Here is a 24,622-nt window from a genome sequence, read left to right as displayed (position 1 = left end):
TATATATATATTAAATAAATGGAATAAATGTAGAAGTTGCGCATACAATGGATGGACTCACGGGGAGAAATTAAAAAGAAAAATGAAAAGGAAAATTATGTAAAACAAATTTTATAGGCTCTTAAACATTTGTAAAAATCCATTTTAAACACACATTTTTGAATATTTCAAGGTATTTTTTTGATCTAGTTACTGCGTTTGTATATTGAGTTTAGTTTTGATTTATTATAGTAGCAAGCTTTTATTTAATAAATAATCTTCAAATTAATATCTTCGCAATTCGTCTTAATGTGGACTGAAAACGCCCTTCTCGGTTACAATTTATATCATAAAATAATTGCTTATTAAAAAAGCTATTTTTCAAAATATAGCATTTGTAAATGAATGCATGAAATTTTAATTAATTATCCCCCTTTAACTCCACTTAAGACATCTATCACTTTGTTTTTTCATTCATAATCTACTTCGTCCTCTGAAGTAAAATATGAATAAAATTTTCCATCATTTCTGAACTCATATTAAATCGTATTTTTCAGTTATCTTTTCTGGTCTGATTGGGGCAAACCTCCCAAAATCGAAAGAGCTTACTTAGATGGCAGTTCTCGTCGGGTCATAGTGGCCACTGACTTGGGATGGCCGAATGGACTGACCATTGATTATGAAGCCCGTCGCCTTTATTGGGTCGATGCTCAACTGGACCGCATTGAGTCATCAGATTTGAGTGGCAAACATCGTGTTCAACTGGTACAGGATGTATCGCATCCTTTTGGATTAACGTTGGTAAATAATTTAAAAAATAATATTACAATGCTTATATTAATTTAATAAAAGACTACAGTGCGTAAAATAAAAAATTGTTCAACCTGAATAACTTTTCATTTAATGATCGGATTTCACGTACTGGAACTCGATCTTAATAGTTCGACTGCTTGACCTCAAGTACGCAAATTGATTAGCTCTGATGATATTTTGAGTTACAAAATCAGACACGAAAACGTACTTTCTATGAAACATACCTTTTTCGACGGTATGTCTAATCAAGAATCCTAATAATTAGGATTCATGATTAGACCGCAATCTGGGAAATATGGTCTAACTAGAGCGTTCGAAACTTTGAACCCCATAATGTTAATTTTACTTTTTACGAGTTTCAATATATCTTGAGGACTTTTTAAGTTAATTGAAAGATTTGTGATGCTTATTTCATTGTAAAATTTGATTATCTGAAAATAATTGTACACGAAAAGTAATTTTTAAAATTACTTATTATTTTCAAACAATTCATTTAATAGGGGTCCGAAAAATTTTGAACTATTAGGTGTATAATTTTTACATCATTTTAAAGAATGCAACTTCAAATAATAAAATACAAAATTTGAAAAAATTGGTCAAATAGTTTCTAAGTTATCAATTTAAAAATATCACAAAGTTAATATTTGCTTTCGCAAATATTTGACCGATTTCTTTCAATGCAAAGTGTTGTAAACGATCATCTAACTCCTAGGATAAAATTACAGTGACACTTTCGAAATTTTTGAGCGCAACTTTTTCCATTGAAACGTAATCCCTATTGCTAAAAAAATTTAAAATAATGATAGAGCGATATTTTTAGCTTGAAATATAATGGTGCTAGACATAGATAAAAAGAAGCATGTTATAAGTTTTTGGCATGTCATTGACTCTATTCTGACCCAATGACGACTACGGGAAAATAGTGATTTACTGCATTTTGCCCTTTTCTGCTAAGTCAGGCGTCTCCCCGATTCGTACTAAAAATGTCATCCTCACTCTAGTTTAAGTTTCTTACGGTGAGAATCATGCTGGGAAAGAAAAAGATACTAACATTTCAAATTTTCAAACTTTTGGCTATGTATTCATGACAGTGAAGGGTAAATAATCATTTTTAAAACTATAAAAATTTTAACCTATTTTTGAATTATTTATTTAAAAGCAATTTTAAGAAATGAAGAGGTATTATAACAAAACATTCAGTGACATTTCGTAAACAATCGATTTCTGAGTTTAATTACGGACTAAGACCTTTTTAAAAAAATAAATAAAGCATTATCAATCAATTTAAATATAATTATTTTAGCTACAAAAATGTCGTAAAAATGGCATAAAATTGTTTTTATTTTATTTAAGAGCTGAATTTTTAAAATTAACTAAACCGTTTATATGAGTTTAAGTAATATATGCTTTTCAATTACCCGAATGGGATTTTATAAGTGATAGAAATAAATGTTTATCTTTGATGTCAACATGAGCATAGGTTATGCGTATTTGTATGATACTTTAGAAGTCGAAACATTCATCAGCTGTTCCATCAGAAGAGACTCGCAGACTTAAAAACTCATGAATATTAAAACCGAATTACTATGATCACATCACTGAGCTAATAAATCCCATAAGAAACAACGTAGTGTGATTCTGTAATTTCTTGAATCAACGATTACTCTAGATTTGTAGTTATTATGAGTGATTTCAAAGGTTCTTAATTTTACTGAAACCAGTTTTCAGATTTTTAACGGAAAATAATGTTTATCTCACCAAAACTATGATCAGATTCCATTTATCTCAAATACAGCAAAATTTACGGTAATTAGAAAGAACTATCAATAGTCTGACACACTACAGCCCATCTTTTCAAACCGTCATCTCCAAATGTGTTGCTATGTTACAAGCATTATTTCTTATGATGTTTTAAAATTTTGACGTGAAATTTTCTTGGAACTTTAAATATTTATTTCGTTGCTATATTTATCTTCTCGATAGTATTTTCCATTTGCAAAGTCATTTTTTTAAAATGCTTCGCATTGAATAACTCTTTAGAAATTAGTTTATATTGAAAAATTGCAGTAGCATTTCGCTTTAAGCAGAAACTTTATTCCAACGCAAGTTGGTTCTCTGTACTGTTTGAGTCAATGCAATTATTATATAATAGTGAATGGTAGAATTGGGAAACAAAAGAGATCTTAATGAGACTTAGAGCTCTAAATACCATTATATAAACGTGAAAAATATAACGCAAAATCATAAAAATATACTATATTATTTAGAATTGAAAATAATTTTCGGAAAGCTTTAAAAACAATTGCAAGAACATTTTCACAATTTCTGTCAACAATTTACTCTTTTCCATTCTCTTAAGTAGGCAATTTAGGAAAGTTTTAATCATCTAAAGAGCAAAATAACTTCTCCGACAATGAAAACTATTGCAATGAATTTAATAGAAATACAATTTAAAGTACCATTATATAGGTTTGAAAAGTATCCCCATGCGAAATTATAAGACAGATTTTTCAAAAGAATTAAAAGCGATTTTCAGAAAGCTTTAAGAAACAGTTGTAAAAGATAGTTGCATTTTTTTCAGTCAGCAATTTACCATTCTGTGTTCCCCAAAGTTTGCCTTTCAGATAATTAAATAATTCCTAATTTGCAAAATAACTTCTTTGACGATGAAGACTAAGACTATTTTTCTAGATTTACAATTAAAAACACCATTATGTAAGTTTAAAAACGATAACAATGCGAAATAATAAAATTATTTTTTTTTAAAAATTAAGAGCAATTTTCAGGAAGTTTTAAGGAACATTTGTAAAAATATTTGCATAATTTCAATCAGCAATTTACCGTTCTCTACTCTTCTAAGTTGGCAATTTAGGGAATTTTTAATTATCTGAAAGACGAAGCAACTTCTCCTCTGCTTTGACTAGAAATGCAATTCAAAATTCCGTTATATAGGTTTGAAAAGTATCGCTATATGAAATTATAAAATAGAATTTTCATAAGAAACGAAAGAAATTTTCAAAAAGTTTTAAGAAACAGTTTCTGAAGAACATCTGTGTAATTCCAATTAACAATTTACCGTACTCTATTCTCAGCAAAATAACTTATTCCACAATGAAGACTAAGACAAAGATTTTACAGAAATTATAATTTAAAATTCCATCATATAGGTTGAAAAGCATATCAATGTGAAATCACAAAATAGATTTATCTCTAGAATCAAAAACCCTTTTCAGACAACTTGAAGAAAGAGTTATTGAAAAAAATAATCACATGATTTCAGCCAAAAATTTATAGTTCCCTATTCTCTTGTGTTGGAAATTTAAGAGAACATTAATTAGCAAAATAAACACATGAAAAACCAAAATAACTTGTCATACAGTAAAGAATTTCCCAGTTCTTTCAAAGTATCAAATTCAATTCCGTAAAAGAACACCAAAATAAATGCCAAAGTTGGCTGCTTTAATTAATTCTAAATATTTGTCTTTGAATTAAGTTTTTTTTTATTTTCCATTTATTTCATAAAATAATTTCGCCTGAATGAAAAAGCCTTTTAAAATACGGCAGCCTTTTGAAAAATGCCGTTAATTTAGCTGGATTATCTAGTAAAAGATGTTCTCAGCAAGTATGTGTCAACGTCAGCTTAAAACGCGTTAAAAATTGGGGAGCTACTTTAACGAGAAAGGCTGTTAAAGTGGAAGGGAGCCGTTTTTCATTAAAGTAACAAATGAACGCTTTGAGCTGTGGAGAAATTTTTAAACAAATCTAGCTGAAAATTCATTTCATGCTTTGTGTGTTTTAACACTGGTTAGTGCAAAGTGGAAAACGTTTTCACACTATTTTTTAATGGAACATAATCCTTTAAGAATAAATTAGATCCGTACACGTTAAACAAGTTTCGCGAATGAGGATGCAGCTTTTTCGTATCTTTTCAACTAAAATGCTTGGATCTATTAAAATTTAATTAAGATTTTTATTGTAAATGGAAAAATTAAATTTGCTTTTTTGTGCACACCTGATTTAGATTCTTTCCTTTTAAAAGATTATTCTGTCAACAAATGTCTGATTAATGTTTGGACTTATTTATTATTTAAAATATTGTTCACATCTGAAGAATTTTAATTGTTTAATTAAATAGATTTTTCAGAATTACTTACAACTTTAAAAAGTCTTCTAGCACTGTGCTTAATAAAAATATTTGCATCATGTAATTATAGTTTTTAAATTGAAAAGTAATGATGTGTAAAAATATTGAATCAGACTGCCGGTTCTTCACAATTAATAGTTATCTTCAATATTAGTTCAAAATGTGAAAGTAATCTATTAAATATGAAATTCAGAAATTTTGAAATTGAAATAATTTTCTTACTGTTTTGTGCAGGTATAATTTAACTGTTATAGGATGATATAAGTGATAGAAATAAATGTTTATCTTTGATGTCAACATGAGCATAGGTTATGCGTATTTGTATGATACTTTAGAAGTCGAAACATTCATCAGCTGTTCCATCAGAAGAGACTNATATATATAATACTTTTTTTATATTAATTATTGTACAAGGACATTTGCAAACCAAAAAAATAACTAATTCACCTTTATACTACATATCAGGTACAATAATTACAATGCTTGTATTCTACATTACTTCCTGCATACTATATACTATATTAGGTATGAAAATTATTGATTTGAGCATTGTATTTGTATAATATATTTTTACCTATACTACAAGATAGCTATTGTACTAAAATATTTATATCTGAATACTACAGGATATTAATTATCGCATCAAAAGAAATGTATCTGAATACATTAGTGTATTGAAATAGCAAGTAAGTATCTGCTTGTACCGTAAAATATTGCAATTGCATTTGAATGATAAATAATTCGTTTCAGACAAAACCCAGTAACATTATTAACTTAAAAACATGTACAAACCATGACAATTTAATAGAAGAGTTGAGGAAATATAATTAAATATTTTATTCTAAATTACCATCACCACATAAAACTAAATATTATACATTAAACTACCATCCCTACATAAAACTTAATTTCTCTTTTTTCTTCTTTATATTTTCATTATTCGATGCACATTTTGTTTTATAAAGTATGTAACCAACATTCTGTGAATAAATGTTACAGTTTGGGCCACATTTGTACTGGACAGATTGGCATACAAAGTCTATTGAAAGAGTGGATATAGAAGGAGGTAGGAATAGAATAGTAATTAGAGACAACATTGAATACCTCATGGAAATAAAAATGGTTGCCTTGTCCAGACAAACAGGTATCTCAAACCAAACGTAAATAATTTCAGTTTAGTGTTTTGAGTCCTTATTAGAATTTACCATTTTCAATATAATATTATGAATGCTTTTTCTAGGTACCTCTATCCACCTATTTAATAATTATAAACTCTTTACTCATTACATAAAGAGCTTTAAAATTTTAATGTATGTTTTGACTTATAGTTTTTAAGTTTTCTCTATGTTATATTACCATATTTAATACTACTTATCTATAGCTTAATTGGTAAAAACATTGTCAGAAATTTACAAATATAGGCATAGGAAAAACTAATACATATCTACTAATATAGGCCATAATGAATACTACTATTGTCCACTTCAAGATAGTGATTACATCACAGAATGTTATACAATTATGAACTACAAGATAATAATAATAGATATGTACCTGTATACTACAAGTTATTGATTATTGAATAATAAGATATGTATAAGTATACTGCCAGGTATTGATTACGATTACCAGGTATTGATTGCCACGATTTTCAGCAGCAACATTGCACAATGTGATAAATATTGCAGTAAGCCTGCAAAATCATTGCTATAGGATTAATCTGACGTGCAGCAGAATACATACTTTTATATTTTTTCCAAACAGAAGCGACTGCTATATGATGATAAAAGTGGCAAATAATTTTTGAGAAGAAATTCGAGAAGGAATTCACCGGTTTCCTAAATAGTACATTTCAAACTGTAAATTTACCTCTTTCAATTTGAATTAAATTTTTACTCGATTTAAAACTAACATTTAAATGTTAGTTACTTATAATATATTAAATTTAAATTAATAATTTTCAATTTAAGTTTAATTTTTTAATCGTCGTCATGTTTTGGATTTCCTGTCTCTTCGCATTTCAGCATTTTTTTTTTAAATGCATATCCTACTGATGTCATTATTTGAAAAAAATATCATACATTTTTTTTGTTTAGTTTTCTTGAATTGCAGACTTAACATTAAAATGCGCTGATGTAATCTAATTTATTTTTTAATTTAAGAATTATAAAAACAACTTTACTTACTCACTCAAATTATTCAGATTAATATAAATTAAACTAATTTCACGAATGCCCATTTACAAAAAAAAAAAATTTAATATCTTCTTTTTTTTTCATTTCTAACTTGAGAATGGTAGGAAATAGTGTTTCACGGTTAATCTTTTCTTCTACGCATTTAAAAAATAGTTTCAGTATTCAGAAGCTGTTTGAAGAAAGCAAAGTAATTTACATTTTTTACGTAATTTCCAAATGGATTTCGTTTTTAAAATATATTATAAAATTACCTTCCATTAAACCATCAACATTTATTTAATTAATTAAATAAATAAAAAGAATTTTTTTAGCAAAGCTGTCTACCTTTGCATTCATATATCTAATAGGATTTTTGTTTCTAGAATTACAATTTGTTTTACCTTAATGAATATAAATTTAGTCTTATTATTTTTGATGTCCCTATAAACAATAAAAACATTTTTTCCTTGACATGATTTTTTTTTGATTAAATAACTTGTTTTAAAAACTGAAACTATATGTCATATTTTTTTTTTCTAAATTAAACAGTATAGAAGAAAATATAGACTTTTTTTGCTTCATCGATATACACGATGATTATGAACATTTATTTTTATTTTTTTAATTTATTTTTGATATTGTTCATTCTGAAAAATTAATTATGTGCAAAGAAATATAAATATTACCTGCACTTTACCAATATCAGAATTATAATATAATAACATGAATATAAACTTTTTAGTGTTTATATATGACTATTTAAATTTAAATTTTATATTTATGTTTCAAAACAAGCTAATTAGAATTAACTAATATTATCTATCATCATGAATACAAAGTAATATTTTTATACACAATATGTAACAATTAAATTCTTAAAGGGAACTTTAAAAAATAATCGAATATTTCATAGCTTTTGTCTTGTTTCATGCATTGCAAAAATAATGCAAATGAATAAGGTATTAAGATAGTAAATTGCATAATTTTGTTTATTAAATTTGAAAAGACCAATTACAGATTTTGAGACAGAAAAGACGTGCGTTTAAATGTCATTCATACACCACGGCATCAAGAAGATTAATTTATTTATTCGTTTCATGATATTTTTAACCACTACTGACTGAAATTAAATTTTTTGAACAAAATTTATATTAAATAAAAATTTTAAACTTATACACTCAATTACAACCACAAATAAATATGAAAGCATGAGTATAAGAAAAAAATCTAGAACACCTTTTTTTTAAAAAAAAAATTGCTATTTATAATTTATGCATAAAATTAATATTTTATTAACTCTTGGTTGGTAAACAATAATATCACATTTTTGCCTTTAAAGTAATATGCATATATATATAAAATACTTGTCAAAAATGAGGCAAAAAAGTTCGCGAATTAATATTTAAGAAATAGCAAAGCAGAAATACTATGAATATTTGACAAATCAGTATCGAAGATGGTGAATATGATCACTTATTTAGAAGTATATTTTTCACTTGATTTTGGATATAGGTCTTAAAATTATATATTAAGGACATTTATAAAATAAACCCCAGTATATTCTTAAGTTGTTTGACCACATCTTATCTAGTATTATTTTTTTCTGGCATTTTAAATCTTTTTAAAGAATAATTTATTGTACAATAAGAAGTTCTTAATGCTATTTTACTAGTGTGCACCAAGCTTTTTTCATGATATTTTGATCTAATTTCTTGACTTCGAAAGTTTAATGTAATTTTAATTCATTCACTTCCATTGAAATGATGAAGAAAAAAAATTTATCCAAAAGAATATGTTGATTTAATTTTAAGCTCCAACTTTTATAATTTTTCAGAATTCATGAAAACATCGCTTTTTTTCCAGTAGCTCTCGTTATTTTAAATAATATTTCTTTAGAAAATAAGATTACAAGTATAACTTATTTTTTACTATCTAAGTTAAGTTCAGTTATCTATAAATTTAATGTAATCCATATTTAAAGAGTTGGTTATGGTTTACAGGTAACAACCCGTGTGGCGAACTAAATGGAGGATGCAGTCATCTGTGCCTCTTTCGACCCCACGGGCACGTCTGTGCTTGTCCGTCCTATCCTGATAGCCGACCCTGCTCCACGGGTAAGTGAACCCCGTAGCATAATTTCTGCGTTAAAGAGAATCGTGACATACAGGGAAATGAGAAAGGTCATTTTAGTGCTCTGTGATAGAATAACAAAATAGCCAAATTTCTTTTATAAGAGCTTATCTAAGATAATGGAAAAGGAATTCAGTTTCGTTGCTTATAACGAGAATTATTCAAAAAAATAGTGTTGTATTTTATTAAAAAAAGAATTTTATTCTTATAAAATACTGTTATTATTAAGCACAACAAATATAATTAAAGATTTCAAACTCGGTAATTTGTTTAGGAAAAAAAATTTTTTTTTCCTTTAAGAAAAAAAAAATATTGAAGGTAACTTGTATTTTAAGCACTGCCTTAAAAGAAAAAAGACAAGAAAGGCGAAAAGAAGAAACAATTGAGATGACTGAAAATATTTTTGTATTGCCATGCACAAACTGAATCTTATAGTAAATTTGATATATTTTGAAAAAGAGGAGGAATTAAAAGATAAGATCGAGCTAAGAGAGATTAAAAAGCTACGCAATGAGATAATGAGAAAAACCACCAAACATCCCCTCAATTAGCAAACAGTGAAAATACACCATAAAATCGTCCTTGTAGTATTTACATTATAGTGTAGGGTGATCATAGTTAAAATTCACTTGTTTATATCCATAAAGAGTTAGTTTTGGTTGACTGAAGTCAATGGAACTTGATATGTATGGCATATAGATCATGTGTAAAATCAATCTGCAATATAATTAGTCCAAACTTCTTCCACCAGATGAAAAATAGAGTGCACGAGGAGCAAGGCACATAATTATTGAATCATAGCATATACCAATGTGCCTTTAATGCTTGTCAAGTACATGTCCAAAAACTTCTTACAGCTTGCTCATGTGTTCAACTATATTTCCCAGGTCTTCGCAACCAATTGCAGCATAACTTGACATATTTATTCTCGCAGTGCTATTAACAGATTATTGTCCTTCTGATAAAACAGTTTAATAAGAAATGCTCGTTCTTTCTTCCGCAATGGCATGAAGGAGAATCATTAAGACAGTGACTGATCTTCCTAAAACTGTGCCAAAATTGCACAAATTCTTCCTCGCACATGGAAAGCACCATCTATTGGCTGAATTTTAAGCTACTTTTGTATTTCAGTTTTCATTTCTCCACTGTCCGTATAACATGTATGCCAAGTTTAATGATTAATCAAAAAAGAAAATCTATTTGGGTTCAAACAGAGTTAATTTTTTGTACGACGTAACTTACCTAACATTGAATCATTTTATGTTAATTTCAAAACAACACGAAGTTGCGATTTGATATTGAAAAATACAGCATGCTCGGAATCATTGAAAAATAATATCGTCCTCGCAATCATTTGAAAGTCCTTAAAAAAATCGACACTTAAATTCAAAATAAAAATGTTGCAGTTAATCTCACACATGAAAAAAAAATTATAATACTTCTTAATTATCGCCATCCGTAATTTTGATAACATAATTTAATAGATAATATCTGCAAAGCTAATTTAATTATTGGAGTAATAATTTTAATTTTTAATTAATTTAATTAAATATTAACTTATATAATTATATTTTTTATAATTATATATCTTTTATTTTCTCATATAATATTATAGTTTGATGTTCTCTTTAAAAAAATGTGTTTTTAATTAGAAGGGCAGCGAGTTAGGTTGTATGGGTGTTATGTAATTTTTTATCTCATAATTATCTGTTAAGTTTCTAGGAACAATTGTTAAGTTTCTTAGTTAAAATAAAGTTTTTAATCGTTAAAATTTTTTTTAAATTTCAGTTTTCCGTTGAATAAATTTAAAAGGAGAACCGTTTCTACATACTAATAAAGCTTTATCGGCATTCATATAAAGCAGTGGTGTGATAATTAAAATTTTCTATCTATGCAAACTTATTGAAAAAAGTCTCTTGTCCAATAAATTCGAACTATTGGGGAAAAAAAAACTTTTATAATTACTATCTTTGAATATTTGAGTAGAGAATTTCCTAAACATGACCCTTTGTTGTTCCTTTTTTTTTTGAAAAAAAAACTTTTCAAAATGTAAATATTAGCTTTCCGATTATTATAGAAAGTCACGTTCTATTTGGTTGGTGCTTATGCAAACAAAATTTGTTTTTCAAAATCAATAGCAGTGGTTTATACTTATGAGAAGTATATTTTTTCCTATCTTGTGAAAAATTGTTGTTAAGCACCATTTTTATACCCAGAAAGACGTATGATAATGTTAAATACTGATGTTTATGATAATGTTGAGTTAAATATACCTTACAACATGAATAATGTTAAATACTGTTTATTACATTGGTCTTAAAAGTGGAAATATTTTATTATGAGTTTAAAAAAAAGTTTGAAGCAATACTTAGTTTTTGCATTTCTTTTCACTTAATTTTTATTGGTTTTGGAGAATAAACGTATAAGTATCAATAAGCAATTAAAAACTAAAAAAAATTACCAATAAAACAGTAAAAAAAAATTTTTTTTTTCGTCGTAAGCGAAAATTGACTTAGAAGTTATTTCATAAATTCAATCTTTATTATGTCTCGGCATGATTGCTCCAGAAATTTTTATCGAGGACAATTTCATTCACCTCTTTTTTAATAGAACATAATAAAGTAATTTTACTAACGAAATTACAAAAATTGTTTTATCCTTTTCGAAAAAAAAATTTCAAAAAACATTTTATTGATAAACCTCCACTTTTTGATATTTTATCACTAAAAAACCAAAAAAATAAAATATTTTTAAAATTTTGTGTTGAATTATTACTAAATAATTCTTAATATTATGTAAGGAAAAAATTGCTTTTATGGGGTCAAATTTATTTTTGTGCAAGAGATTTTAATTTAAATAATACGATGATTTTTATACTAAATGCAATTAGTAGTAAAAGAATTACAGAAAAAATTATATTAAGCATTATTATCTACACTTTTCCATTCCACTTTTATGCAAAATCACATAAAAAACAATGTACCCATCCGTGCATCTGATAATATGCCCAAGCAGTTTTTATTTATTTCACAATTAACCATTTGTTTTTCAAAGCATTTCAAAGGCGTAGCAGTACGTTTAAGGTGTTAAAGTGCTGATTTTTGAAATAGTTTAAGTACTAGCGAAGGCTGACTACATTATCTTTTCTTTACTACCACAATTTTTGTGGTTTATTTTATATATTTATTTATTTTTACTAGTATTATCTCTTATTTTGTGTCAGATACCAACCAAACTAGGAAACGAACGCACCATGTTGAAGATTGTATCAATAGCGATCAATTCGCTTCGAGAAAAGGTTGCAAAGCAACCACCAGGATTTCTCACTTTGATTAAGAGAGGAAGTATTTCCCTAACGTATGAAATTAAATACTTTTTTTTTTAACAAAGCGTTGCAAATATTTCTCAAGGCCGAAAAAAAAGCGTGGAATTTGTATGATTAAAAAATATTTTCTGTGTTGGTACTGCAAATAATAATTAAATATTTCTTACCGTTTTGTGTATTTTATAGTGCCTGGTGAAATATTACCTGAGCCAACCAAAGTTGCTGACTCAGATGAGGTGGCTACTTTAATAGAATCTTCAGTGCCTACTGCAATGCCTGCAAATAATAACAGTACACGGTAATTGAGTTTCATTCGAAAATAGTAACCATTTTAAATATATAAATACTTGTATAATAAAATATTATAGATATAAAAGCACATGCAAAATAAAACAATCTACATTTTTCAAATTGTTCAGGAGAATGGTTCTGGGCGGATGCTCCTTTATATCCATATAGTCAGTAATACATAGTTAAGTTGTATTGTTCTGCCATCTGGTAATAAATTTCTAAAATTTATAAAATGTCAACCTAGAAACAGTTCAAAGGTGTAGTTTGATGTGAAAAGGCTACCTCCTAAAAAGTGGGTGTTTGAATATAAAGCCTTCATGCAGTAATTTACAAATTATAATTGTATAAGGATCGATGTGCTTTACTTATACTTACTACACTTTCCTGGATGCCTCTAGCTTCGCTTATACTTACTACACTGCCCACCGATAAGTATTTGGATATCCATGTATATTGATGGAAGAGTAATTATAGTCAGTGGTATTTCTCTTTGTAAGGATTCATACTTTCGGTCCAAATTCATGATAAGTTCATTGCTGACACCTACTTTTAACAACAGTGTGCATCCAACTTTGTGAAAGTTTAACTGGTTGAATTGTTACCTTCAGGAAGACAAAGCTAGCTGGTATATTATGGGTTAGTATGGTAAAGACGGAGTCAATCAGATGAACTGATCTACACAAACCCATACTGAGAATATTTGGATCGAATTGGCTCGACGAATTGAGGCATACAGTAGCTATCATTAATTGCAAACACCCATCAATAAACATTTGAACGTATATAGAAAAGTAAATTCAAATTTATTCATATTCTGTAATTTGTAGAGCCTCCAGAAGAAGCGATTAAGTTAATCCTCCTTTCTACAATTCTCCAATTCGGCTTGAAGAAGAGTAGTAAGTTTCTTCACCAATATTGAATTATTCGACAATGAAGCTTGTCTCGGGGGCTCTCTGTAGATTTTAGATCTGGGTTCTGAACACGCCAGTTCTTTTGGTTAACCAAACTAACGCCATATTAATTAAATGCACTTACATAAAATTATGAATATTTTATATTTTACAAACAAAATAATCCTTTTTTTAAATCTAATTTGAAGAAAAAAAACAATAATGAATGAGGAGCAATCTTGTCCAAATCAAAATATTTGATGGTCCCATGAATAATTTTTTATGATTTATGTTGGTTTCAGTGCGATTCACGATGATCCAAATTCATTTGATGGCCACCATCATCTAGCATTTTCCATTTTGTGTTCATGGTTTCCGATATACCAACTGCCATCATTCCATGATCGAAAATGCTACTTTTTTACTATGATGGTTAACCATCAAGGTTGGTTACATGATGGTTCCAACTATACATTTCCATGATTGTTTAATGGAAATTTTTTATTGGTTCTCAGAAATATAACTTCAAAACAATTTGGGTTATTCTTTTATGCCGGACCACCATAAATCAATCCGAATTCCTACATAGGGATGATGGTGGTTCCTGATCGTTCCAACATTTGATTTTTGAAATACTATTATGGAAATTCGTGATGGTTCATAATGGTACAGCAATGCATTTCCACGATGGCTTAATAATAACTCTTGTTGGTTCAGCAGGAATATACTATCAAAGCAATAAGGTTTTTCTTATGTTGACTTATCATAAATTAGTCCTAATTCCTACATTGTGGTGATGGTGGTTCATGACCGTTCCAAAATTTGATTTCAAAGAAACTACATTGATGGTTACTTATAATGGTTACCATAAAAAATATAATGGTTCATGATGGAATTATTCATGTTTACCATCAAGATTATTTTGATTCATCATTGGAAAACCATCAAAAAAGTTTGACTTGGGTGGTGGCTTGCGAGCGGCACGAACAGTATGCAGATCTTCTAATGTTTTAAATTTGTAAAAGAAACAGATATTTGATTGTAAATAATTACCTAAAACGTTGTTTTAATTTCGATGTTCGCCAAATAGCACTAGTTCTAACATCAACCTTATATTTTTGACGCTATTTTTATTATCTGATTGTTTTAAACCAAAAAAATTAGCTTATGATGCCAGGATTGTGTTAATCTTCATTTGTTATAAAATATGCACATTTGTTTTTAGATGTACTGAAGTAGATGTCTTAAATGGACGCTGCCATCTAGGTTTCACTCCACATGGTAAAATTTATTTAAATTTATTCACTCCACACATAAAAATTTATTTAAATTTATTCTCACCACATGATAAAATTTATTTAAATTTATTCACTCCACACATAAAAATTTATTTAAATTTATTCTCTCCACATGATAAAATTTATTTAAATTTATTCACTCCACATGGCAAAATTCATTATAAAATTTATTTACTTACAATATCCGGCTTGATTTTTCTTTATAATAAACTGCTTACTAACTTTTTCCTCATCTTAAATTGAAGTAAAAAAAATTGTTTGTGATTTGTTGTCTATTTGTTAGAAACTTCGTAAAATATTTAACATGATTCTGCAGATGACAGCAATTTAGTTTCATAAAATTCATTGGTTTCATAACCTAAAATAGTGTAGATTACCTAATATATGTGGATACCTAAAATATTTAACACGTTGCTGCAGCTGACGGCTATTTAGTTTCATGGAAGTCAATGGTTTCATTGCTTACCAGCACATTTTAATTAATAACAAAGGAACATCATTAGTTCCAAGTTTGCTAATGCAATTATTAATTAATTTTTCTGAAATACTTTAAAAATAGATGTAATATTCCAGATAATATAAATTGTTTCTCTTTTTCGGAGGGGGGAGAGAAAATGTCGTGATAAGCAAATGATTGTTACCACCATGCTGAATAAATTTTTGAATACTTGCAAATGACGTCACGCATGTGTGTCGAACCGGATTGGCTGACGAGTCCTAACGTAAACAAATGAGATGATTTACCTACACTTGGTATCACTTATAAGTATCCAATAGAAACATGGGTTTCTGAGCACAAACATTAAGTTAAAAGTGTCCAACAACGTGTTAAAAAAATGCAGCTATGGAAATTATTGGGAACATTATTAACGATAAAATCAGTAGCAAACGCAATAAAACTTAAAATTTAGGTGAGTCAAATAATTTATTCAATTTGAAGTAATATTGAAACGAAAAAAAAAATTTTCTTAATCATGACAAAATTAATCCTATTCTAACAAAAAAAAATTATAATTTAATTCTTGTTATTTAAAAAAAATTGTAGCATTTCTTTTAAAATATGATCAGGGTCAACATTTTCTTGACGTTGTTTATAATAGATTACAAAGCAATTTAAATCTGGTGCCTCAATCGAATTAGAATGAAGGTTCCTTATTTAAATGACATGACTCTCAAAAAAAAAAATAATAATAAATTAGGAACGTAAATAAAATGTAGGAAGAAAACAGACAGGGTGGAACGTTCTCAGAATATTTTGTCCAAGGCATTCCTGTAGATAAATGTCAAAATTAAACTGTTACACAATTTCAATTATTTTATACCATTTTAGATCATTATGTGGTTTAATAATTATTATTTAAGAGAGGGCACCGGCCGGGGTAGCCTGGTCGGTGGGGCACTGAACCCGTGTCCGAAAGTTCGTGGCTTCGAACCCCGCCGACCGAAAACTCCCAGTGTAGTAAATGATGACTGATGCACGTTAAATCCGTCGAGTCGCAAAGTCCCCCATGTTCCCATAATAAATCAAATCCTCCGGGGGTACTGGATTGGAGATCGATTGTTCTCTGATTCAGGTTAAAATTACGATCTGTGGATGAATGTATAGATGCATTAATGGGTCCACCGTATTAACGGGTGTGACGTATGTTTGGCAGAAATCAAATCCTTGACCATAGATGGCGCCACTGGAAAACAAGAACAATCGCACCCCTCTGCCTAAACAGGCATACGAAAGCAAGCAAGAGAGGGCACCGAAACTTTACCTTTTTTTTTTACATGTATTCTACTTTTCGAGAACTAGCTCATAGGTTTTCACTTTAATTCTTATTCAGCTACTATGGTTTTTCATTTTTATGCGTATTGGATATTTTTCTTGTTGCTATTTCTGTTAGCATTTCATATAATTTTTAGCTTTGTGAAAATTTTTCACAAATGGTGTTGATTGAATATTAGAATGATACTCTTAAAAACTGCATCAATGCATTTGGATCTAATACTGATCTAATACTGTTTAAAACTTGATAAAGGTAAACATTTATAAAGTTATAAAATATTTTAATTTCATTAATTTTAATGTTAACAGTAAGTACATCAGTCCTCTTTACAAAAGTCCTTTTAGTAAGTCCTCTATACAAAATTTCACGAATTTTTATTTATGAGCTGCTTAGTTTAATATAATACAGTTTTCTTTCAAAAAAATTAATAATTAAATAAAAAAAAGTTTTTTGTAAGGTGTATGTTTACTAGTATGGATAGAGAATGTAGTAAATGTGTTAAGAAACATGATGTTTGTATCTCAAAGTTGAAGATATTTTAGGCATTTTCCTCTAACTTATAATTAGTTTTGTTCAAAAATAAATTGTGCTTTCACAAATAAACATCAATTTAATATTTAAAACAGTATATTTAGAAATATTGCATTCATAATTTTTTATAAAGCTTTGTGTTTATTTAGAATTTATAAATTTTACGATGAATTTATATATTTTTTGGATGTTTCTAATTTTTGATATATATATAAAAACGTATACTCTTATATTTAAATTAGTTTAGGCGCATTTATATAAGAATTTTGTGCATATACAAAAAATTTTAAAGTCAAAACTTTCTTCGATACAAATTCAAAAATAAAAACACACTTAACAGCATAAATAAGTATAAGACAGAAATTGATATATATTTAATGTTAAACTTGATTCGTACATTAGAAACGCATATTTTCCTCAAATTTATTTTTAAATCTTTAAAAGTGTTACTTCAAAATACTCATATATTTATAGTAAAAAGAATTGTGTATTACAATTGCCCGATAGGATCATAATTTAAAAAAGGCAATTATTGTTGCATTAAAATGCTTTTGTAATGTTAATTTTTTATTCTCTTTTTATTCCTTGATTATTCATTGTGTTATATTAATTTTGATGTTTATTTTACATTTATAGATCCTATACTACAAACTGCTTACATAGCTTTAAGTGTTTTACTTCTACTAGTAGGGATTGTTTTAATAATAGCTCTTATTTTTTGGAAAAAGAAGTAAATATAATTCTACTTTATCTTTTTTCATTATTTTCATTATGAATACTTCTTGGTATATTTGCATTTTTGAATTTTATTGTTTAATTCTTATGTACGAATAAATGGTATTAAATAAACTAATTAATTGAACTTATAAATTACACCGGCTATGTCATAATAATCACGAATTGCAAAATAACTCATTGTTAGAAATGTCCTAAAATTATAGGCCAACCGTTGTTTACGTGCACTAAAACTAGTAATTTATCTAAATTACCTTAATTTTATGTTTCCTAATGATTATTTTCAATAGGTACGAAAATGTATAGAAATGGCTGTTTTATCTGTGTTTAGGGATTTAGTTGCCGATTTGAGACCTACGTCAAGTTTGTTGGCAAATCATTAAATAACAAGAAAACTATTTATTTTGTAAAAATGTAATGAAATTTTCAAAAATGATAGTTTTTTAACATAAAATTAATGTATACATGGCTAAAGTTACCAGCTTAAATGCGCATGAACATCCAGTTCATAAATGGAAGACTACTAGACAATACAATGCGTACAAGAACATTTCCTGACAAGTTTTTCAATGCAGATGGTTAGTCAAGTTGCAATATAGTTTTCAGTTCGTATGATGATCCCTATGTCTCTCAACAGCTCGGATCTTTAGTTTTGTAACATTATGCATGTGTCTTTCCTGTAAAAGATATATTAATCTAAGTAAAGTGCGTACAGTTCAAACCCAAGTCAAAATTCTTGATGGTTCCATCAAAGAGCTTTGATGGTTTATGTTGGTATCAATACGATTCATGATGGTCACCATCGTTCAACATTTTCCATTACGAATTCATGGATTTTGCAATCCTAACAAACTTCTATCATTCCATGTTGCAAAATGCTACTTTAATACTATGATGATTGACCATCAAGAGAAGTTTGACTCTCATGGACCATGCAATCCATGATGATCCGCGATGTTTGAAGATGGTTCCAACTATACACTTCAATTCCTGTTGGTTCTCAGGAATATACCATCAGAACAATTTGGATTTTTTATGTTGAACCATCATAAATAAGTCAGAATTCCTAAATTGGGATGGTGGCTCTTCATGATCATTCCAACATTTAATTTATAAGATACTATGATATAAATTCATCATGGTCCAACATGAGCAAACTATCAAAACAAGTTGCTAGTCTTAGGTCGGACCATCATGAATCAGTTCAACATTGAGGTGATTGTTTCTTATGTTGGTTACCATCAAAAAATATTATGGTTCATGATGGAATTATTCATGGCTACCATCAAGATTCTGTTGGAAAACCTTCAAAAATTTTGACTTGGGAAGCCAAGATTTATAATGACTAAAGAAGAGTATCATGAAACAGAGGAAATGACTACTGTATTAGTTAAAGCTTACATACAAGTAAATCGGATTTAGACCGTGGACAATATTTATCCGCAGTCTGGAGCAAGTTGGTATCGCTGGGTTTGATTCACTTAAAAAAAAATTCTCATCTTTCTTAATATAAGGATATTTTAATTAAAATTAACTCACATTAGATTTTGTCTGATAATTAGTTGATATTATTTATTCTTATCGATTTCAAGTTATAATTTTTATACTTTAATTCTAAAATACCTTTTTTATTTCAGATTTTTCATTAATGTAATATATAAAAGAGTGTTTTAACCCACTAGGAGAGTTAAAATGAGAATAATGAGTTAATAAAACCTAAAGAACTTATATCAAGCTAAAACAAACGCGTCTAGATAGAAATGAAATATCTTGCGATTTCTCTTCGATTTCATATTCATTTGCTGAAAAATTAATGCGACATGGGATTCATCTTAATTTCATGCTGTAATCTGCTAAATATCTGCTTGATTCTGAAAAGGATTGGTCCACCCTTATATATTTTCTCTACCTTTCATGAACTTTTACAAAATCTACTGTTTTTCACATTTTGTATATGTTTACAGAGTCTAACTTCAACACCCCAAAACCTAAGATCAAGATAACTGGGTTGAGCACCGTAGACGGCTGCCCTCCTTGGGCTGTCATGCATTCGAGTTTAATTTTACAATGTCTTTATCACGATTTCTGACCTATTTTTAATTAGATTAAGTTTTTTGTTTCAATATTCGAATATTTAGGAGTTATAAAAAATGTGTTTGAAAGATAAGATCTTAAATTAGAAATATAAATAATTATTCTATGTTTTGTGTTATAGTAAAAAACGTCGGAATGAAGAGTTAGAATCGACTCTTACATTTTCAAACCCAACATACAGTGCCTCTAGTGGGGATGTCTTGCCAAATGATAGAAAAATATGGCCGTGGAAAAACCAGCATAGAAGGGATAAAAAGCAGGTAAATATCAACGATTCTCTACTCATAGATTTTTGATCTGACATTAAACACAATCGTTTTGTTTTCAAAATTTTTGTTCTAAAAGTGAATCTCATTAAAACCTAAACTTAGATGATTGTAATTCGAATCACACGTCAGACGTCACTTATTTGCATTTATACTTAAACTTAACTTGCATTTAATATTTTTTTCTTCTTAAATTGGTGAGAAAATATTCATTTTATCATTTAAAAAAAAACGATATATTTTTATCTACCATATTTTTCGTATTTAATATTTGCCAAGGCAGGGATAGCCTGGTTAGTAGGACATTGGACCCATGTCCAAGAGGTTGTGCGATCAATCAGCCCACCAGCCGAAAACTCCCCGTGTAGTAAATGGTAGCGGGTGCAAGTTAAATCTGTCTGGTTGCAAAGTCCTCCAAGTTCCCATAACAATTCAATACATCTAGGGTTACTGAATTGGAGATAGATCGTTCTCTGGTTCAGATCAAAATTACGATCTGTGGTTGAATAAATGGATGTATGACTGGATCCGCCCTCTAAACCGGGCTTTGACGTGTGTGTGGCTGAAGTTTTATTCTTAGCCATAGATGGCGCCACTGAAAATGCCCTAATACCTTAATCTCGCGTAGTTTCACCAAGTGAATCACCACTATTTATCTTGCTGATATTGGTAATCAGCATTAGAAACAACAACAACGTTATTTGTCGAATAATGCATCTAACCGTTTGTATTAAATTGGTTGTGCTTATATTTAACTAACTACTCACATAGCAGGATCATGCATAGCTCAATCACACATAGCAAAATGTATTCAAGAATGATAGGAGGCAAATTTTCCTGACTTTGAATAGCCACAAATTCATACAGACTTGAATACAATATTTCTCCCATTTGGGCCACATGCATGAAAAAAGATTTGAGCTGAACCAAAGATTTCTAAATTTCTATGCGCAGAGAATCAGACAAAATATGAGCTGATTTTGTTTTAAATAACGTGCGAAACAAATCGAAAATAGTGTTTTTATACATAAACTTGTGAACCATTTATCTTAGCATTTCAAATTTAGCCTCATTAAATTCAACAGAAGATAATTAAACAATAACTTTGTTTTTCAAGATAATATTAAAAATTCTGATCTCTCTCTCTCTCATATTCCCTTTCCCACTAAAAGCAAATCGGCGAAGTCGCACAACTTTTTACCACTCAATAAGAAGATTAGAATTTTTAGCAGCTTTTCGCAAAGTAGAACTTATTTCTTGTGGGATTTCAGGTTTGAAGTCTATTTTTACAGAAAAATCAGCTTTTCTATAAAATAATAATAAATGCTGAGCTTTATATAAATAAGATTTCTTTCTTTTCATAGTTCAGATTTTAATGTTCATAAAATCAACTTTCCTTCATTTTTAAATAATAAAAAACTTTTAAACTTTTAAAAGAACTTAAACTGTTAAAAAAAAACTAAACTTATAAAAAAACTAAATTGAATATTTAATGGATAAGAAGTTACGAAACACGTTTTAGATCTTCTTTAAAAAGCATTTTTCTTTTGCATCTATTACGAAGTTTAAATTTTGTAAAATAAAAGCATTATTTTCAACAAAAATCAAATATTGTTTTGAAAGGCTTGTAGCTTAAAACTTTACACAGTAAAAGTACAATTGAAAATAAAAATGGTAATTGTGCTCTACTTATATTTTTGTTAATTAATTTGACTTGAGATTTTTAAAAAAAAACAAGGATAGAAAAAAATTTCTTGAAACAAATCGGTTACTGATAGAAAAACATTAAAATTTGTAAAATTGCGAATCCTTTATTAATAAAATTCATAAATAATACTTTAATATCTTAATTCGTCTTAAATTTTTCTAACTTATTTTTTTGAAGTATACTTCAAATAATCTTAAAACAATAAAAAACAGGATTGTTTAAAAAGCTTTAAAATGTTTATAAATCTATGGATTATTTGGAAAAAAACTACTACTAAGTACTAATTTAAGTGTTAAATACTTCGAAAAATTGTTTCAAAACTAATAAAAAATTTTGAATTCATGAGTGAGATTCACCCTAAAACTCAAATTGATTTTTTTTGTTAAACTACATTTTATTTTTAAAATTTTATTAATTAAAAATATTTGTTCAATTGTGAAAAGATTTATGTACAAAGGTTTTTTTAAACATTAAAGAGAATTATTATTAGTATATTTCGTATTGGACTTAAAATTTGTGTTGCCTGTTATGTTAAATTCTAACTACTCTTAAACTATTATGTTCTGCAAACTATTATGGTCTTGCTTAAAATTTTGAACTCTAAAAGTTTTCACTAGAGAGAAAAATGCTTTTAAGAGGAGAAAAAAAATTCTAATCTATTTAATAAAAGGAAAAATGTGAGTACCCAAAAAAATCAAGTGCTCGTGAGGGTTTGTAAGTATAGCGAACAGGGGACAGAGCCCTCTAGTTCAGTGTTCCCCAGCCTTTTTATCACCGCGGAGCTGTGAATGTTTGATCATTTTACCGCGGCACACTGGAGAGGGGGGGATGTCGATTGTCTATATTTTAGATTATTTCAATTTGTTAATTTCAATTTAATAGTATTTAGACATGCCTTTGAAATAAAATACAGTTACACCAAAAAAATAGATATAAAGTGATTTAACATTTCAACTTACTACAACGTTAAATCACTGAGAACCCTGAGCTTGTTTCTTTGCAATGAGACTGTTCCATTTGGGGGAGGGGGGTAATCGGAGACAATGACATCCAAAGTGTGTTATGTCAGTTTATTCCGTTGCTTTGTTTTTGTTGCTGTTACTGCAGAAAACCACTCTTCACACAGATAGGTTGTCGGAAATGGCAATAGGGATTTAAGTGCTGGGGCAATCTCGAGGTATTTCGCCATGACTTTATTCCAGAACACCGGCAGAATTGTTCTCTCGAACGTAGTCTTAAGGCCGCCTTCATTTGCAATCTCTCCAGCAGTTGATCTTCTTTGCACAGACAGACATGCTAGATTCGCCCGATTTTTTTGACGAATGGGTCGTAGATCCATTCCTTACCAGATATTTTTAATTTGGGGGTATAAACATAGGAATTTAAATTCAGTTTCAATGAAATGGGTGGCCCAGTACCAGGTACCATTCCCACCGGACGTTGGGGAACACTGCTCTAGTTCTTAAATATTATTCTGAAGCATGTAACATTTATTTTTTTCATGATATAGGCTAGAATGACTCCCGGTGTTTGCAAAGAAGGCAAACTCAATAACCTCGAAGTATCCGCCCTTGTGAGCCATAACAAAAAACTTTCGAGCTTAGAAGTCCTCCACCCTCCGGCTCCTCCGCAGAGGATAGACAGCAGGCATAGCTTTGTAGCCCTCGGAGCCAGTCCCTGCAAGGCCCATCATCTGCCCATTGCCGGACACAGTCCCATGAAATACAGAACTGTGGAAACAGACATATGAAAAAACAAAACACAGCAAAAGAATCCATTCCTATATTATGAAGTCATCACAAGCCTTGGGCAACGATCAGCAGATTCACCGCCTTCAAGCCACGTGAAAGCACTAATATTGAGGATATATATATAAACAAGAGCATTTGCTACTTGAATATAAATATGAAATCAACCACGTCATACTTTTATCATAATGATAATTACCTTTATTGCATTGACATATGAAAGATAATTTACAAATGCGGTTTAAGGATTAAATATTTAAATTACCTGTTTCTGAATACCTTGTAAAGAGTTTGGATGGTTGTACTAGTTTATTATATACGAAAAATTATACAAAAAAGTTCTTGTTTTTGCCCCAAAATACTTTGTGAAGCTATTGAAAATTGTTCTTGATTTTTCTAGAGTAACATTACTTAAACATATTTTTGTTTATGGAAATGTTAGAAAAAATTGCTTATATTCCCAAATGCCTTGCAAAGTTAAAAATGTCTATGCTTGTTTTATTTGAAAATTATATTAAAAAAATGATTTTTAAAAAAATTCATTGTTTGAATGATAAAATAATGATGATGTAAGACATTGAAATTTCTGGTGTACAGTGAGACGTTTGTTAACTTTAGAAACTCGTAGTGAAACAAATAAATCGGATTTGTACTGATAATGAAAGTGATATAAATTCTATAAAATTGTTAATTTTTGAAAATGCTTTAATTCTGTAGTGTA

The 24,622-nt window shown here is 28.7% G+C and overlaps 1 protein-coding gene across 1 annotated transcript in view; it reads left to right on the top strand.

Annotated features, from left to right (window-relative positions):
* LOC122271649 (low-density lipoprotein receptor-related protein 4) overlaps nt 1-24,227 on the top strand; it is a 397,919-nt gene extending 373,692 nt beyond the window's left edge. The window contains exons 28-35 of the mRNA XM_043053650.2: nt 537-780; nt 5,936-6,080; nt 9,111-9,224; nt 12,752-12,863; nt 14,972-15,027; nt 17,987-18,080; nt 20,301-20,439; nt 23,664-24,227. Of these exons, the coding sequence (XP_042909584.1) occupies nt 537-780; nt 5,936-6,080; nt 9,111-9,224; nt 12,752-12,863; nt 14,972-15,027; nt 17,987-18,080; nt 20,301-20,439; nt 23,664-23,903 (1,144 nt within the window). The 3' untranslated portion in view covers nt 23,904-24,227. The remainder of the gene's footprint in view (nt 1-536; nt 781-5,935; nt 6,081-9,110; nt 9,225-12,751; nt 12,864-14,971; nt 15,028-17,986; nt 18,081-20,300; nt 20,440-23,663) is intronic.
* Nucleotides 24,228-24,622: the final 395 nt, after the last annotated feature.

This window comes from Parasteatoda tepidariorum, chromosome 8 (genome assembly GCF_043381705.1).
Source record: "Parasteatoda tepidariorum isolate YZ-2023 chromosome 8, CAS_Ptep_4.0, whole genome shotgun sequence".
Classification (NCBI taxonomy): domain Eukaryota; kingdom Metazoa; phylum Arthropoda; class Arachnida; order Araneae; family Theridiidae; genus Parasteatoda; species Parasteatoda tepidariorum.
This window is presented reverse-complemented; position numbering and strand designations above follow the sequence as displayed.